Source organism: Trachinotus anak, unplaced genomic scaffold (genome assembly GCF_046630095.1).
Source record: "Trachinotus anak isolate AG129_WGS33_773 ecotype Australia unplaced genomic scaffold, CSIRO_AGI_Tana_v1 ptg000016l, whole genome shotgun sequence".
Classification (NCBI taxonomy): Eukaryota; Metazoa; Chordata; class Actinopteri; order Carangiformes; family Carangidae; genus Trachinotus; species Trachinotus anak.
Window position 1 is genome coordinate 26,110,656 of NW_027273867.1, and position 19,345 is coordinate 26,130,000.

At 46.7% G+C, this 19,345-nt stretch overlaps 1 protein-coding gene across 1 annotated transcript; it reads left to right on the forward strand.

Annotated features, from left to right (window-relative positions):
- The first annotated feature begins 737 nt into the window (after positions 1-737).
- LOC139634281 (zinc finger protein 721-like) lies at positions 738-19,117 on the forward strand. The gene is made up of 8 exons (XM_071500641.1): positions 738-746; positions 4,709-4,898; positions 5,612-7,047; positions 8,311-8,488; positions 12,638-13,638; positions 17,079-17,134; positions 17,415-17,509; positions 17,846-19,117. The coding sequence occupies exons 1-8, from the start codon at positions 738-740 to the stop codon at positions 18,928-18,930; spliced, it is 4,050 nt and encodes a 1,349-aa protein (XP_071356742.1). The 3' UTR covers positions 18,931-19,117.
- Positions 19,118-19,345: the final 228 nt, after the last annotated feature.

Sequence of the window (19,345 nt, forward strand, 5' to 3'; positions counted from 1 at the left end):
TTTTTTCTACTTTCTGTCATGACCACAGACAGTAAATAAAGATGGGCGGAGCCTCTGTGACGTTACCCTCAGGTTTCTGAAGCTCAGAGTGAGCTGCTCCACTGTCACCATCTTGGCAGTGCCTGACTCCGCCCCTAACTCCCAGCTAATCCAAAAATGGTCAAAGAAGTGGGGACTGTGTGAAGCCAAGCCACACCCTCAGTTCTCCATCACTTTAGTCCTTAATAAAATGTAAACAGGTGAGTTGTATAAATTCAGCCGTACAGTCGTCATGAAGGAGGAAATGATCTCTAGAGAGCAGAGCAGTTTCTGTACCAGGCTGTAAACATGTTTCTTTCTGCTGTAAAGTTGGACATTTGAACATGGGAGTCTGTGGGACTGACTCACTGCTGGAGCCAGACTCTAGTTGTCTGCAGGGGAACATAGCAAAGAAAACCAATATTTTGATGTATTTTATTCTCTGCTCTCTCCAGATGTTAACCGGCTGACCTCCAGCTGTGCTCAGAGTGATTGTCCAATCACAGATGAACTGCACCTGATCCACAGAACCTTTAATTCCTGCGTCGATCAGACAGATGGAGATTATCAATGACAGGATGGCATTTAGCTCAGAGCGTCCAGCCCACAGAGATAAGACACATTAATTATAGCAGCAGCAACACACACACACACTAACACACACACACACACACACACACACACAGGTGGAGGAGGAACATTATTTGTGCTCTGATAGAATGAATCAGGTATTTTTGTCTTTTATTTGAAGTGAATCTGTTGATGACACATTAAATATTCAACCTAATTAATTATTCAAACTGATTTTGTGAGAATGTTGAACTTTGACCTTCTCAGTGTCTTTTCAAGTGATTCTGTCAAACCAGAACTTCAGCATTAGGGGCACACACTGGTTATATCTGTCTGAAGTACGGAAGCCTCATAGGACAAACCTATGACAGCAGGACAAAATAGGAGCAGTCAATAACAATAACTGTGGGTTGTTACCGTCTTTAATATGAACTATTTTATATTAACGTTGCTGTAACTATGACAAGCAGCAGATCAACTGAATTCAACATCAGGTCAATACAATATTCAGCCTCTATGATTCATTTACATGTTTAAATTAAAACATGTTTTTCAGGTCTAATGTTTCCTCCTGTTCCTCTTTAATGTGGGGGGGGTCTGGGTCCTCCTGGTCCAGACTGGAGCTCCAGTCCTGCTGCTCCTCTTCACTCACCAACAGCTGGCGAACATCTGCAGCAGAGACACACAGACACTGTGGGAAACTGATTTCATGCTGACTGTGAGTGTAACAGAGTGTGTGTTCATCTCTGTTCAGAGGAGCAGCAGCTTCCTTTAGTGAAGACACTGAGCTAAATCATTACCGTGGATCTATTTAACAGAGCGGAACAATACATCTAAAGTCACTGTCTCTGTAAAGATGCTCATTTTTTTTCAATTCAGTTTTATTTGTATAGCGCCAAATCATAATATACATTATCTCAAGGCACTTTACAGGGTAAGGTCAAGACCTTACTTTGTTACAGAGAAAAACCCAACAGTTCCCACAAAGAGCAAGCGCTTGGTGACAGGGGGGAGGAAAAACTCCCTTTTAACAGGAAGAAACCTCCAACAGAACCAGGCTCAGGGTGGGGGGGGTCTGCCTCGACCGGTTGGCTTTAGGAGGAGAAAAAGGGGGGGTGGGGGGAGGAGAGAGGAGAAAAGAGAGAGAGAGAAACCAGGAACAGCTGTGTAGGTAATGGTGTTATCAATAATAATGACAGGTAACAGTGGTTAATAGTAAAGATGAGTAGTGGTGGATCTGGATCCTGCTGCTCCCGAGGCAGAGAGACCTGCAGAATGAGGACAGAGAGAGGGAGAGAGAGGAGAAGCACAAACTACAGGAGAGAAAAAATACAAAGTTAATGGCATGAAGTTATCGAGAGAGAGAGGGGGAGAGAGACAGAAATAGAGAGAGAGCGCCCAGTGCATCATGGGAATCCCCCAGCAGTCTAGCTCTATAGCAGCATAGCTAAGGGATGGGTCAGGACATACCCGAGCCAGCCCTAACTATAAGCTTTACTAAACAAGACAGTTTGAAGCCTGATCTTAAAGGTAGAGAGGGTGTCTGCCTCCCGAACCCACACTGGGAGCTGGTTCCACAGGAGAGGAGCCTGATAGCTGAAGGCTCTGCCCCCCATTCTACTCTTACAAACTCTGGGAACCACAAGTTGACCTGCATTTAGAGAGCAAAGTGTCCTATTGGGAAAATAGGGAACTATAAGCTCTCCAAGGTACGATGGTGCCTGACCATTAATGGCTTTGTAGGTGAGGATGATTTTAAATTCTATCCTGGAGTTTACAGGGAGCCAATGCAGAGAAGCTAACACAGGAGAGATGTGATCTTGTTTCCTAGTTCTTGTCAGTACTCGTGCTGCCGCATTCTGGATCAGTTGGAGGCTTTTTACTGAATTTTTGGGACATCCTGACAATAAAGAGTTACAGTAGTCCAGTCTTGAGGTAACAAATGCATGAACTAGCTTTTCAGCATCCTTTAGACACAGAATGGGTCTGATTTTTGCAATATTGCGCAGGTGGAAGAAGGCTGTCCTACAGACTTGCTTTATATGTGAAGTAAAGGACAAGTCCTGGTCAAAAATGACACCAAGGTTTCTGACTGTAGCACTGGAGGCCAAGGTGATGTCATCCAGAGTCAGTATATTATCACATAGTGTATCTCTGAGGTGTTTTGGGCCAATTACAATAACTTCAGTTTTGTCTGAATTTAAGAGTAAGAAATTACTGGTCATCCAGGTTTTTATGTCCTTAAGACACACCTGAAGCTTGGCTACCTGGTTAGTCTCACCTGGCTTCATGGATAAGTACAGCTGGGTGTCATCTGCGTAACAATGGACATTTATCTGGTGCCTCTCAAGGATTTTGGAAATAAAGGGGAGGTTGGATATAGGTCTATAATTGGCTAAAACATCTGGATCAAGAGTAGGCTTTTTAAGTAGAGGTTTAATTACTGCAACTTTAAAAGCCTGTGGTACATAACCAGTTGATAAAGATAAGTTAATCAGACTTGATATAGAGGTGTCGATTAAAGGAAAAACTTCTTTGAACAGCCTTGTTGGAACGGGGTCTAGAAGACAAGTTGATGGTTTAGATGAAGAAACTGTTGAAGTGAGCTCAGGGAGATGTACAGGAGAGAAACAGTCAAAATATAAACCAGTTACAGTGGACTCTGAGGCTGCTGAACTGGACAGTACATCTGAGCCGGCTGTGGGGAGGAGATGGTGAATTTTTTCTCTAACAGAGACAATTTTATTTGTAAAGAAGCTCATAAAGTCATTACAGCTGAGGGCTAAAGGTATAGATGGATCAACAGAGCTGTGGCTGTCTGTCAGCCTGGCTACAGTGCTGAACAGAAACCTGGGATTGTTCTTGTTTTCTTCTATCAATGATGAATAATAGGATGTTCTGGCTTTACGGAGACTTTTTTTATATGCCAATAGGCTGTCTTTCCAAGCCTTTAAAGATTCATCCAGGTTAGTAGAACGCCACCTTCTTTCTAGCTTCCTTGAATTTTGCTTTAAAGCTCGTGTTTCTGAGTTGTACCATGGAGCTAGCCTTCTCTGACTCACTACCTTCTTCCTCAGAGGGGCCACAGTATCTAGAGTTGCACGCAGTGAGGCTACAGTCCTGTCAACAAGATCATCAACCTGTGTGGATGTGAAGTTAAGAGAGCTGTTCCCTACTGCATTGATACATGGCAGTGGGCTAAGTACTGATGGGATCCTTTCTTTAAATTTGCTAATGGTATTGTCAGAGAGCTGTAATAGATTTTTTCCCCAGATGCTGTGTAGTCCATGACTGAAAACTCAAATGTTAACAGAGAATGGTCAGATAAAAGAGGGTTTCTGGGAGAAACTGTTAGATATTCAATGTCAATCCCATAAGTCAGAACCAGATCAAGGGTCTGGTTAAAAGAGTGAGTGGGTTCATTAACATGCTGAGAGAAGCCAATCGAGTCTAATAATGAATTAAATGCATGACTCAGGCTGTCACTTTCAACATCTACATGAATGTTAAAATCACCCACTATGATGACTTTATCTGTGCTGAGAACTAACTCAGATAAAAAGTCTGAGAATTCAGATAAGAACTCAGAGTAAGGAGCAGGTGGACGATATACAGTAACTAGAAGGACTGGTTTTTGTGTTTTCCAGTTTGGGTGTGACAGACTAAGAATAAGGCTTTCAAACGAATTATGATTAACCTTAGGCTTAGGATTCATTAGTAAATTGGAGTGATAGATGGCTGCCACCCCTCCTCCTCGGCCTGTGCTTCGAGGGATATGAACGTTAACATGAGTGGGGGGTGTTGATTCATTTAAACTAACATATTCATCCTGCTGCAGCCAGGTTTCAGTCAGACAGAGCAGATCAATGTGATGATCAGTTATCAGATCATTGACTAGTAGAGATTTAGATGAGAGTGATCTGATATTCAATAATCCACATTTAATTTTCCTGTTATTTGGTTCTGGACTAACAGTTGTGTTAATTTTTATTAGGTTTTCATGTCTAACTCCTCCTCTGTTCGCTTTTGATTTATTCATGTTTTACCTTCTCTTTTCATTCTGACTCCATAAGTTATTTTATGTCTTTAAATGTATTTATTTTATTAGTTTGTTTTTTAGTTTGCAGCGGGGAGAGGAGGGGCTGCTGCCTGTGACGGAGCGGGAGGAGCGGCCGGAGAGAGACCGCAGCCCGGGCCCCGCCTGAGGGAACATGGCCCAGGTCCTGGAGCCGAGAGCGCTGGTGGAGCGGAGTACGAGCGGGAGCTCCACCGCCACCGCAGCCTGCTGGAGCCGGAGACAAACACCACAGGTCCGGGGAAGTGTCTCAGCTGGTCCGGTCCTCTGGTCGCGGCCAAGACGCTGCTCTGTGACGGAGTTTAACGAGGCTAACAGTTAGCTACAGTTAGCTTCCTGCAGCCGAGGCCGGATGTTCACCATTTTCAACCTTCAAAATAAGAGCCCACGACAGTAGTACTTAGATTATGTTAGAATTTCTTAAGCGTTGCTGATATTTTTCACTCGTCAACACATTTGAATCTTTTCTACGGTGGCCCAGAGAGCTCAACACTCTGCAACTTAACAAAACACATGAAAACAGACAAAATACAAAGTAATTCAGAAAACATCTTCATCAATCCGACAATACAACGGAAGTGTTTCAAGGGGACATAAAAAAGTGGCGAACCCGCTTGGATGCGTTGTGATACATTCATGTGCACTTGTTCTGAGTATTTGCAGCTCATGAGGTGTCAAACTGATGAGGATGATTTATGAATGTGTTTGTGTTGTGTTTTATCTGTTTACATATGTTTTCATAAGTTGCAATGTTGAGACCTTGGGGCCACCGTACTTTTGATGTTTGCTTATTTTTACAAGTTTGAGTCAAACCAGAGGAGTTTTAATGAATCTGTGACCAGCTGGTGCTTCAGTGAAGCATCACTGTGGACAGGAATGTGTGAAGTTTTTGTTGAAAGTATAATTGGGTTTTATATTAATGCCTGCACATCTGTGTTTCACCTTCAGATGTCTACACATTTATTGTACATAAAGAGGAGGTTCCTCCTGAGCAGCAGGACTGGAGCTCCAGTCTGGACCAGGAGGACCCAGACCCCCCCCACATTAAAGAGGAACAGGAGGAACTGTGGAGCAGTCAGGAGGGAGAGCAGCTTCAAGGACTGGAGGAGGCTGATTTCACCAAGTTCACATTCACTCCTGTCCCTGTGAAGAGTGAAGATGATGATGATGAAGAGGACTGTGAAGAATCACAGTCGAACAGGAACTTAGACCCAGACTGTCATTTAGGATCAGTCAGGGATGAAAAAGCTTCAGATTCTTTTGAACTTGCAGCAAAATACAGTGATGTCTGGAAGAAAACCAGCGATAATCAGTCAGGACAAAACACTGTGAGAAACACAGGAGAGAAACCTTTTCTCTGCTCTGAGTGTGGGAAACCATTCAGCCAAAACTCCAACCTGAAGACTCACATGAGGATCCACACAGGAGAGAAGCCATTCAGCTGCTCAGTTTGTGGGAAAAGATTCATACAGAAGGTTCATCTGACACATCACATGGCTCGACACACAGGAGAGAAACTGTTCAGCTGCAGCCTGTGTGACCAGAGGTTCAGTTGGTTTTATCAGCTCAAGAACCACAGGTGTGGGGGTGAAACCTCACAGCTTCAGACAGAGCCTCCAGCCAGCAGCTCAGCTGAGCACAGGCAGACAGGAGCTGATGGAGAGGACTGTGGAGGACCAGGACCAGACAGGAACTCAGGTCCACATGTGGAGGCAGGTCCTGATGACGAGGCTTCAGATTGTTCTGCACCTGAGACAGAAGTCGCTGTGTGTGACAATGGATTAATTAATGACAAGAAATCATTCAGATGCTCTGAGTGTGGTGAAACATTTGGTCGCAAGACTCATCTGCGGGGACACCTGAGGTGTCACACAGGTGAGAAACCATTCAGCTGCTCGGTCTGTGAGAAGAGTTTCTCCTGGAGGAGGCAGTTACAGAGACACACGAGGACCCACACAGGAGAGAAAAGACTGAGCTGCAGTGTCTGTGACAAAATGTTCAGCTGGCCGTATCAGCTCAAACTCCATCAGTGTGTGTCTGCATCCTCGCCGCTCCATCAGACACAACCTCCGTCAGCTGATGACGTCCCTGTGACTGATCTGGGACGCAGCACAAAGAAACAGTTCCCCTGCTCTCGCTGTGGAAAAACATTTGGCTACAAAGACTCTCTGCTGAGACACATCAGGTGTCACACAGGAGAGAAACCCTTCAGTTGTCCAGTTTGTGGTCGACAGTTCAGGGACCGAGGGAATATGGGGCAGCACATGGTGGTTCACACAGGGGAGAAACGCTTCAGTTGCAGCGTGTGTGACCAAAGATTCAGTTGGCGTAAACAGCTGAAAAAACACAAGTGTGATGGTGAGAGAAGCAATAAATCAGCCTCAGATCAATAATTGATTAATGGACACGGACAGAGAGCAACGTGGACAGATCAGTGGAAACAAAGGCCTGAAGGTAAATGTCTAGAAGAAAGAATCAGTCATGATCAGTTTTTTAAAACTAATCCTATAAACGTGCCTTTGATCACTGTTTTCAACCCTGAACAAACTGTACTTGACTGTCTCACTGTGTCTGTGCTCACTTGTCCATCATGTTACCTGCAGCTGTGTATGCTGCTCTTCTCCCTGCACAGTCTGCTCTTCTAAATATCACTGTGTGTGTGGGAAATGGTGTTTGCATGTTTTTTGTGGCTGAACACTGAGTCTGTCCCCTGGTCTCCTGAACCCCACTGCTGTGTGAAAAGAGGTCCACTAGAGGTCACAGCTACTGGGTTCAACTTAAATCTGCTGCACATCTGGATCAGTATTTATCTGCCTCAAGAGCAAGTTGGGAAGATAGTTCTGACCTGAGAGTGAAGATTTAGACTCAGAGTCCATCAACGATACTGTCAGAGCCAACTGTACATTGAAAGGATTATTGTTTGGTTTAATTGTTTCTGCTGTTCACATGTTGTTCTGCAAAAATCTATATGATGATTTTTCTTAAAACTTATTTCATTTGTGAGAAATCCCTCAATAAAAATAAAACTGTCCTGCTAACTGCTATAATCATTTAGCTAAAATTAGCATTAGCAGCTTTTTACTCACCAGTCTCACCAAGAACTTCACTGTTACAATAAGAGCAGCTGCTTCAGGACAGACTGATATATATATATAATGTTTTTAAAGAATATTTTTCATTTCATTTGCAAACATTTAAAAACTTTGTTTTCATTTTTTAAAAAACATTTTATTTTTTCACCAAAATTGTGCTGTTTTACAAATGATTTGTCAGCCCACTTCACGGCCCGAGGTGGGAACCACTGGGTTGGAGTGGTTTCATATCTACGAATGCATTCACGAGATTATTGTGAGAAAATAATCTGGTTAATTCAGAACAACAGAGCAGATTTATTTCTGAAGTGAATTCATTACGCTTCAGAATCAGAACTGCACAACTACACTACTGTTGTGATGAATGGCGGGTTTCCAGAGCTGCTGCCTAATCTATCACATGCTATGAACCTGACACTACGAAGGCTTTTATTTTGAAATGTGACCCGGAAGTTATCACCCTACCTTGTGATATTTCACAGTTAGAGCAGCGGAGACAGAGACCGCTCATTCCTACATTTAGTCCACAGTAAAGAGACAGTTTGTCCTCTCTGACTGAGAGACATGTCCAGACTCCAGAGTCTGAAGGTCTTCGTCTCCCAGCGGCTGACCGCGGCTGTGGAGGAGATCTTCGGACACTTTGAGAAAACAATAACCGAGTATGAGGAGGAGATGAACCGCCGCCATCGAGAGATGGTGGATGTGGTTTTAACACCTGAGAGGAAGCAGCGAGGTTCGTTTTCTTCCTCCTGTTGGAAACATGTTTGATACTGTGCTGATGTCGCAGGGAGTCCGTGCTAAGCTAACGCTAAGCTAACGCTAAGCTAACGCTAGCTAAACCATCCACATACAGCTGTTAGCTGCTGCTAGCTCCTGCTAAAGACCAGCAGGAGGAGACGTTCAGTCCTGACGTCACAGACTGTTTAATGATCAGGTGACCTGAGGTTCGTGATTGAGCTTTGATCAGGCAGCAGACAGTGGTGCTAATGATGATAGATGACCACTTTATTAGGTACACCGGTACTGTCCAGTGTGACCCACCCGCAGCTCAGACACAGACCTGATGGACTTGATGATGATTGGTTCACATCACTCCTGTATCACTGTCCACCTGGTGTGTTGGGGCTGGGCGGTCAATAAGTACCAGTCATCAACACAGTGAGTGTGTCAGGCAGCAGCAGGTCACACACACACACACACACCATGAAACATCATGTCTGCACAACACCAGGAAAACACAACATGTTGTAAAATGTGCAGCAGCCGGAACTTTTTCTATCATGTGACTAGGTGACATCACCAATCAGACTCCATAACAGGTGTTACCGTGGTGACGTCAGTTCAAACAGCAGCTTTGACTCAGCCATCAGTGACTCTGTGACACGACCCAGGCCCGTCGCTGTTCCTCACTTTATGAGTCACATTTTTCTGTTGTTGTTTGATCATGTGTCCTCACACCGTAAACACGGAGCAGCAGAACCTTACACCAGCGATGAGTTTAAAAAGAGCCAGAACAAACGTGATGTCTTTATGATTCACACCCGAACTGACTGTTCTCCTGTAGCTGTTCTCCTGGAACTCAAAGGAGTTTTAAATCAAAAGCAACTGGACTTGGTTATTTGTCTAGGAAGACGTTTCACCTCTCATCCAAGAGGCTTCATCAGTTCCTTCTCGCACCTGACCAGGCTGGGACTGGTCCAACTATCTGGTGTGGAGACCCAGGTATTTAACCTGTGGGAGGGGCTTTCACAAGGCTGATGATGTCACTGGTTCCCTTTGTGCTCCATGTGCCAGCGACAGTCGTTACAGTGACTGTCTGGGTGGAGAGTTGGTTTCCACTTCGTTAGAGCCCTATTGTGTTATAACGACAGTGGTTGGAGTCACATGCCACTTGTGAACAGTTGTTTCTCTTAGAGGTTAAATTGTTGAATCTCCTGGGAAGGGATGAAAGGGCAGCAGTGTAAATTGGAGATAGGTGGTGTCTGAGGCCTCCTCCCCTGTTGAGGGATGGTTTCTCTACTTTCACATTGATGGCTTCTTTCACTCCTCTTTCGAACCACCTGTCCTCTCTGTCCAGGATGTGAACCTTGCTGTCCTCAAAGGAGTGGGCTTTCTCCTTAAGATGTAAGTGGACAGCAGAGTCCAAGCCTGAGGAGTTAGCTCTCCTGTGTTGGGCCGTGCGTTTATGCAGTGGTTGTTTTGTTTCTCCAATGTAGAGGTCTTTGCATTCCTCATTGCATTGGACTGCACACACCAGGTTGCTTTTTTGGGTGTGTGGTGTTCTGTCCTTGGGGTGTACCAGTCTCTGTCTGAGTGTGTTGCTGGGTTTGAAATACACAGGGACACAGTGTTTGTTGAAGATCCTCCTGAGTTTTTCTGATACCCCAGACACATATGGGATGACTATGTTGTTTCTCTTGTTTGGTTTTTCTTTCTCAACCATTTCAGAATCAGAATCAGAATCAGAATCAGGTTTATTGCCAAGTATGTTTTCACGTACAAGGAATTTTTTCTGGTGATTGGTGCAGAGCGCACCAAAACACCGAGGCAGCCATCTGCGGCGCCATTAAAAAGGTGGGGGGGGGGAAATGGGGAAAAAACAAGTGGAGAGGGGAGGAGAAAAAAATAACAGAACCCAAACTATACTCCTGGGGGGGGGGGGGGGGGGGGGTACAGTGTGGGATTCGGGAAAAAAAACCTGAGCAACATAAGCATATATAAACAAACACATCTTACAACACAATGACTCAAGACAATTTGCTCCAGGGGAGGGGGGAAAGGGGGGAGGAGGTGATTCCAGTGCAGACAGGCAGCCAGCCGCAGCCGCTGCCATTTAAGGCGCAGCTATCGGACCCCGCCCGCCGCGCTGGATGGGAGGAAGCGGCGAAGGCGTGGGATGGGGTTGGGTTGTGAGTTGCATATGTACATGTAAGAGGTGTCCGTGAATGTGTGTGTGTGCATAGGCCTGGGGAGTCGCTTCGTCTAGTTCACAATCAGTACCTCAGTTCGCAGGGTGTCATCGCGATAACACAGCAAGTTGCCATGGAGACATCCTTGATCGGGTCCCGGACGGAGTCAACAATCAACAGGTGTCTGTGGAGGAGGGGGGGGGGGGGGTAGAAGCGTCTCACTGCAGCGATCTCGTGGGGGAGTTGTTCCAGCACCGGCCTTGGCCAAGGCTGGCGCTGCGGGGGCCGGAATGCAGATTAGATTATGATTGTTTGGGTTAGGGCGAGCAGTCGTATTTCAATAGACACAGCTTACTCTGTTAGTCCATTCTGGTCATCTCCATCCATTCTCCTTTGCAAAGCTGAAAGCTTCTCCAAGATGTGGCCCATGTTGCGATTAATGACCACAGCTACTTTTCTTTCTGGAAGCAGAAGCAGTTTTCACAAAGGTCCAGTTAGGGTAACCACAAGTTGTGAGGGCGCCTCTCAGGTGCTTGTGTTCTGCCCTTTGGGCCTGTGAGCTGGTGGGTACGTTATCAGCTCTGTGTTGCAGGGTTCTGATAACACCAAGCTTGTGTTCCAGAGGGTGGTGTGAGTCGAAAGGTAGATATTGGTCTGTGTGTGTGGGTTTTCTGTATACCCCAACGTGGAGGCTCCTGTCCTTTTTCATATGGACGTCACAATCTAAGAAGGGCAGACTATTGTCCTTGACATCCTCTCTGGTGAACTTGATGTTTTTGTCCACTGAGTTAATGTGTTCAGTAAAAGCTTGCACCTCTTTGGTTTTGATTTTAACCCATGTGTCGTCCACATATCTGAACCAGTGGCTTGGTGTAATCCCTTCAAAGGAGTTCAGAGCCCTGTTCTCTACCAACTCTCCACCAAGACAGTCACTCTAACGACTGTCGCTGGCACATGGAGCACAAAGGGAACCATCATCAGCCTTGTGAAAGCCCCTCCCTGAGGTTAAATACCTGGGTCTCCACACCAGATAGTTGGACCAGTCCCAGCCTGGTCAGGTGCGAGAAAGAGGCCTCCAAGAAGCCTCTTGGATGAGAGGTGAAACGTCTTCCTAGACAAATAACCAAGTCCAGTTGCTTTCGATTTAAAACTCCTTTGAGATACTATGACCTGGACAAATGAGAATATTCACAGGCTTCTCCTGGAACTGTTCTCCTGGAGCTGTTCTCCTGTAGCTGTTATTATTTTAGCCCTGTGGGTGACACTCTTGTTCCAGGGTCACCTGGTGGTGTCATGAAACAGGAAGTTACACGTCACTAGTGACGCTCAGCTGGTGTCGAGTCGTTTCTGTGACACAGCCTCCATTCTGGTGGCTAAGCTAGGTGAGCTAACTGTGTGGCTAACACGATGCAGTGAACGTGCATTTGAGTATTTACCTGATGTGAGAAGTGGATCATGTGACCAATGGACGGTGACAAACCATCCCACACTTCACTGGCCTGACTCCAGAGAGTTCTAGCTGGGACAGCTGTCCTGCCTGGGCAGGTGTACTAACCTCATCATGTAGATCAGGTCTGTGTGTTCCTTCTATAAAACCAGTAAACCTACAGTCTGCTGTGGGGAGACTGGGAGAACCTGCTTCATGTTTATTCCATGGAGATTAGGATGTGATGTCCTGCCTCTGGTTTTGTTGTATTTGTATCAGATTTATTCGTTTTCTCCATGAGACATTTTCCTGACAGGTATGTGATGTGTGTAACATTATCAGCAGAATCAGTTTAATAAACCAGCAGAAACTATAAGATCAGTCTTTATCTAGATTAAAACATCACCAACCTTTCACTATGACTGTTGTCATAGCAACCGTCTCCATACTAGGTGTACATCAGGTGAGAGGGGATCTGAGCTGTGACTGTAATGTGTGTTTTCTTTGATAAACTCATGATGTGTCTGTGTCTCACTTTGTCCTGCAGACGTTCACCAGCTGCTGGTGAGGAGAGAGGAGGTTCCCCCTGAGCAGCAGGACTGGAGCTCCAGTCTGGACCAGGAGGATCCAGACCCCCCTCACATTAAAGAGGAACAGGAGGAACAGTGGAGCAGTCAGGAGGACTCCGACATCAGTAAGTTCCCACCGTCTCCTGTTCCTGTGAAGAGTGAAGATGATGAAGAGCCTCAGTCCTCACAGCTTCATCAGAGTCAACGTGGGCCTGCAGCCAACAGCTCAGCGGAACAAATGGAGACAGGGGCTGATGGAGAGGACTGTGGAGGACCGGGACCAGACAGGATCTTAGATCCAGATCAGTATTTACAACCGCTTGGTGATGACAAGGTTTCAAACTTGTCTGAGCCTGACACTGAGGTCAGTGATGAGGACTGTAGGGAGACGGGGGGGGCACAGCCCAGTCTCATCTCTGAGTACAGTAACGTCCCTGTGAGTGATGTCACATGTGACACTGGAAAAAAGTCTTTTATCTGCTGTGAATGTGGGAGAAGATTTGGTCGTAAGGACAGTCTGCGGAGACACATGAGGTATCACACCGGGGAGAAACCATACAGCTGCTCAGTCTGTGGGAAGAGGTTTTCCCAGAGGCCAAACCTGATCCGTCACATGAGATGTCACTCAGGAGAGAAACCTTTCAGCTGCTCGTTCTGCGACACCAGCTTTGCTGTGCGCAGCGCTTTGGTGAACCACATGAGGATCCACACAGGGGAGAAACCATTCAGTTGTTTATACTGCGAGAAAAGCTTTACACAGAAGGGAGGGCTGAAAAAACACATGACCGTCCACACGGGAGAGAAACCATACAGCTGCCCCGTGTGTGATAAAAGCTTCTCTCAGAAGGCCAACCTGACGTACCACTTCTCTGTGCACACGGGGCAGAAACAGTTCAGCTGCAGCATCTGTGACAAAAGATTCACCTGGCAGTCGCAGGTGAAGAGCCACAAGTGTGTGGGTGAGAGCAGCAGCACTCAGTGAGGCTGCAGAGCTGGGGAGACATTACACCACAGACCGTCACTGAGCTGAGGCTCCACCCACACAGACTGATCACATGGTGACCTCTGGTGATCCCCCCCCAACAGACACACACACTTGCCCCCACTGAGGAGAGAGACCAATTAATAATATTCATTAATAATTATTGATTTTCTGGACTGTTTAGGCAGCATAGGTTTCTGATCCGCTGTTCTAATAAAGCTTATTTGAATTTTAATTTGGAAATGAGACATGTTATTGAACCTCACAGCTGTCAGTCAAATCTCTTATGAAGATCAGCTGTTTCACATCGTTAACGTCCACATGATATTTTTACGTAATAAAGACACATGATGAGTGAAATAATCAGTCAACACCATGACTGTTGAATGAGTGTTTCCACCTTGAACTGCAGTGAACCAATCACAGTCTCATAAAAACAGATTCAGACAGTCAGGGATTCATACATCATAGAACCTCAGGAACCAATCCTGTCAACTTGTGGGGAGGGGGGGCGGAGCTAAATACACCTGAAACCTTGCACAACCACTAACACTGTGTCAGCCACTGCCAGTTACAAGCTAACAAACACCATAAACAAATAAAAGATGCTAACTATGCTAACGGTTCTGATCCGTCTGCTAGTCTCTGATTCTGGTCTCAACAGACTCCTCATCTGAGTCTGGGTCTGACTGAGGCTCCAACATGAGGCTGAGTCTCTCTGATGTTTCCTCCTCTAACATCTTCATCCTCTCTGCTCTTTTACCGGGACACCTGGAGCCAGCAGGTGGTGGGCGGGGCCAAGGTCTGATCCAGGTGTCTCAATCAGGAAGTCAGAGTAGATGAGCTTCAGACCAGTTTTTATGAAAATGTGAAAATAAATATGAATCAGAGCAGAAGATTTAAAACACGTCTGGAGGAAGTTTAACTGCGTCTCTGTTTAGACTGACAAACATTTTTAAAACCTGTTTTCTGTATTTGAGCTCAACCAGAGTCAATAATGTAACTGTGTCTGACATCAACAGAAACTTTCATTCTACTCACAGCTCCAGGAGTTAATGAGTTAATGAGTTAAAGACATCAGACTCTCCTCCAGAATAAAACATCATCACTGATTCACAGGTTCTGGTTCTGTTGTCAGTCAGCCCCACAGTCACACAGGTCCACTCAGGACGGTCCGGTGTTTCCTTGTCTCCTCGGAGGACTGGAACCAGAGCCAGAACGTGTTCAGAACAACCAGGTCCTCAGCGTTAATATTGATCAGTGGTTCGGTCCAGACAGAGACTGTCTCACTCACAGTTCCACTGGGCTGCACATGATGTCATGTCACAATGATGTGGGGTTAAAGGTCAAAGGTGAGGTCAGAGTTGGCTCCTCCTCACCCGGTCAATCCAAGTCTTGTCCTCAGACGCCCTGTTATGGGCCGAGAGCTACACATTCACTGCCCAAAGGTCAACGCCCACAAATGTCCTGAACACAGTGAAATCAGGTGTCCACAGACCCACACACTGACTGTGGGTCAGAGTCAGTTTATGTGTTTGTTATAAACTGTTTTAGATTGTTTTTATTAGAATCCTACATGTGACACTTTTAATTAAAATCAATCTTAATCAAGATCATGAAACAAACAAATCACAGTTTATACAGAATCATTTTCAGTCAACATCAGGTTTATAAATTTATTTCAACTGAGCTGAGAGAAAAAAACTCAGATCCACCTTAAAGATCCACCTTAAACCAACGCTTCAAGTGGATGTGTTTGTTTCTTCTTCTGCTGATCGGTGCATTACCGCCACCTGTGGATCAGATCACACACCTACTATCTCATAAACTATACTTTATCCTTCCTGCTTCACACACTGGCCCCACTATAAAATCCCAGTCTGACTGTTAATATATCAGCAGTACCCTCACCTGTGCTCACCTACAAAGAAATGACATTAGTGTCCCCATATTATTATCACACACATCCTCTGAATATATGAAGTAGAAGTTTACAACATATATTTAATATCCATAGTAGAATTTGTACATGTACATATATTAAAATATCTGTATGATTCATTTTTACATGGTTTAACATGTTGCGACCATACTGTATGTTGACAAAATATATGGAAATTCAATATATGTGTATGGGCAGTAAACTTGATTTTAATGTGAAATCCTGCAGTTCTAACTCCCTCAGGTTATTTCCTCTTCATCTCTCTGTGTCCTCCTCCAGTTATGTTCTTAGGAAAAAGGTAACAACATGTTTTTCATCATTTATTTCCCGTGTATGTTTTTCTGCCTCTGAGTTTTTATTTTGAAGCTCAGCACCTGATCTGCCCTGGAACCGTTTTCTTTACTGCGGCTGTTCATCTGCAGTCTGGCGGGAAAGAATCAAACACACACATTCAAATACCGGAGCGGCTGGGAACAGAGTCATCAGGTCTACGGAGAAGAGGTCAGAGCATCATGAACAGTGCTGCTACCATAGGAAACCTGCAACTGGTGATTGGGTCAGGAGGAGACGGGGGCAGGGTTCAGAGTGGGGGGGCAGGGCTCAGAGTGGGGGGGCAGGGTTCAGAGTGGGGGGCAGGGTTCAGAGTGGGGGGGGCAGGGTTCAGAGTGGGGGGTCAGGAGGAGACGGGGGCAGGGTTCAGAGTGGGGGGGCAGGGCTCAGAGTGGGGGGGCAGGGCTCAGAGTGGGGGGGCAGGGTTCAGAGTGGGGGGGGCAGGGTTCAGAGTGGGGGGTCAGGAGGAGACGGGGGCAGGGTTCAGAGTGGGGGGCAGGGTTCAGAGTGGGGGGGGCAGGGTTCAGAGTGGGGGGTCAGGAGGAGACGGGGGCAGGGTTCAGAGTGGGGGGGCAGGGCTCAGAGTGGGGGGGCAGGGCTCAGAGTGGGGGGCAGGGTTCAGAGTGGGGGGCAGGGTTCAGAGTGGGGGGTCAGGAGGAGACGGGGGCAGGGTTCAGAGTGGGGGGCAGGGTTCAGAGTGGGGGGGGCAGGGTTCAGAGTGGGGGGCAGGGTTCAGAGTGGGGGGGTCAGGAGGAGACGGGGGCAGGGTTCAGAGTGGGGGGCAGGGTTCAGAGTGGGGGGGCAGGGTTCAGAGTGGGGGGTCAGGGCTCAGAGTGGGGGGGCAGGGTTCAGAGTGGGGGGGTCAGGAGGAGACGGGGGCAGGGTTCAGAGTGGGGGGTCAGGGCTCAGAGTGGGGGGGCAGGGTTCAGAGTGGGGGGCAGGGTTCAGAGTGGGGGGGGCATGTGAAGCCGCTGATGGACCGAACACTGGGTTGTAGTGGACGAGTAAAACCACAGGGGGGAAGCAAAGCAACACAGATGATCCCAGCTGCCGAAACACACGAAGAAGAATCTCAGCAAGATGGCGGCTGGTCGGGGACTCCCGCTCTTCAGAGACAGCGGCCGGATAGAGCTCATCTCCGACACAGCCACTGGAGTTAGCTTAGCATGCTAGCTGGAAACAGCCTGGCGGGGACGGAGCTGAGCACCGCGGCTGGTCAGAGTGAGTCATTACACAGTGTGTGTGTGTGAGTGTGTGTGTGTGTGTGTGTGTGTGTGTGTGAGTGTGTGTGTGTGTGAGTGTGTGAACATGTCTAAAGTCCAGGTGCTGAGAGCGCTGCGAGGGGGGGGCAGTACTCTGAGTTTTACGGCAGTACTCTGAGTTTTACGGCAGTACTCTGAGTTTTACGGCAGTACTCTTTGCGTCGCTGCGTGATAGTGTCCCGGTTCTTATTAAACCAGGCGGTTAGTGTTTTACTCTGATTAACGACAGTTTTTAACAGTTTCCAGCACCGAGGAGAGCCGATAACATGTGACGTCAGCTCATCACAGATCCTGGTGATCTGCAGGTTAAGGCAGCGACCATCAGCCATGGCAGGTGAACCCCCCAGGTCTAAACATGACACGCCACCAAAAATATGTTCATGAACATCTAACAAATATTTATTGATGAGGTTCCCTTTATCTTGATTTGTTAAAGAGTGACTAAGATCAGTTCTGCCAGTTCTACCTGATGTATCTGATGACGTCATATTCAGGCTTTAGGTGACATGATGTAAACACCGTCCAGCTGATCAGATTTAAATGTGACATCATTTACATTAAGACACAGATATTAATAACAGATGAAACTGTACAAACTTCGGTCATGGAAATCTCAATCAAACTCATCTTCCTGAGTGATGTGAAAACTGTCTGTGTGTCTCTGCTGCAGATGTTCGCCAGCTGTTGGTGAGTGAAGAGGAGCAGCAGGACTGGAGCTCCAGTCTGGACCAGGAGGACCCAGACCCCCCCCACATTAAAGAGGAACAGGAGGAACTGTGGAGCAGTCAGGAGGGAGAGCAGCTTCAAGGACTGGAGGAGGCTGATTTCACCAAGTTCACATTCACTCCTGTCCCTGTGAAGAGTGAAGATGATGATGATGATGATGAAGAGAAACCTCAGTCCTCTCAGCTCCATCAGAGTCAGGCTGAGGAGAACAGAGAGGCAGAGCCTCCAGCCAGCAGCTCAGCTGAACACATGGAGACAGGAGCTGATGGAGAGGACTGTGGAGGACCAGGACCAGACAGGAACTCAGGTCCACATGTGGAGCCAGGTCCTGATGATAGGGCTGAAGACTCTTCTGAGACTGATGTCAGTGATGATGACTGGACCCAGACCAGGGAACCTCAGTCAGGTTCAGACTCTGCTGTAGGTAACAAAGGATCATTTATCTGCTCTGTCTGTGGTAAAACATTTGGTCTCAAAACAAATCTGAAAAGACACGTGAAGAATCACACAGGAGAGAAACCGTTCAGCTGCTCCTTCTGTCAGAAAAGCTTCAGTCGGAGAGAACACCTGATTGCTCACGCGAGGTGTCATTCAGGAGAAAAACCTTTCAGCTGCTCAGTTTGTAACACGAGTTTCAGTCATGGCTGGTCTCTGGATAAACACATGAGAGTCCACACCGGGGAGAAGCCGTTCTGCTGCTCTCTCTGCAGTAAAGGTTTCAGGCAGCACTCAGACTTGGTCGCTCACTTTAGAATTCACACAGGTGAGAAACCTTTTTCCTGCTCGGTGTGTAACAGCAGCTTCACTCAGCGCCACACTTTGGCTCAGCACATGAGGATCCACACCGGGGTGAAACCTTTTGTCTGCTCCGTTTGTGGTAAGAGATTCTCACGAAAGGGACATGTGACGAGACACATGAGCGCTCACACCGGGGAGAAACCCTTCAGCTGCACAGTTTGTGACAAAAGGTTCACATGGCAGTCCCAGTTTAAAAGACACGAGTGCACCGTAGCCAGCAGCAGTAAATGAAGCTGGACGTCTGTCACTGCCCATGTTTGGACTAACAGGGATGTGTAAGAGTGTGTATCATGATTAACGGTCCCTGAGAAAACAGGTTTGATTTCCTGTCTTCTTTTGATCAGATCTGTGTGCTGAAGATTACACTCTCGTCTCTGTGTCTCACCAACCTCAACAAATAAAAGTCATAAAAATCCCAGAATGCTTTTCCCAACACTTGACAGTGTCGTAACTGCAGCTGCAAACGCTTTCATCACCTCAATATCAGACTGTGAGTTTGCTGCAGGTTGGACCTAAACATGTTTCTGCTCTGAATAACTTTGCTTCTGTTGATAAGAGAAATGCTCAGGAACTAAGTAATGAAACTACAACCATCCACCTGGTCACTTGACTCCGCCTTTGAAAGGCAGGTCACCCCCTGGTGTCT

Coding starts and splice junctions, on each gene's coding strand:
- LOC139634281 (XM_071500641.1), top strand. Junction 7,048..8,310: donor GAAGCAATAAATCAGCCTCA/GATCAATAATTG, acceptor TGTCCTCTCTGA/CTGAGAGACATGTCCAGACT. Junction 17,510..17,845: donor GCGACCATCAGCCATGGCAG/GTGAACCCCCCA, acceptor TCTCTGCTGCAG/ATGTTCGCCAGCTGTTGGTG.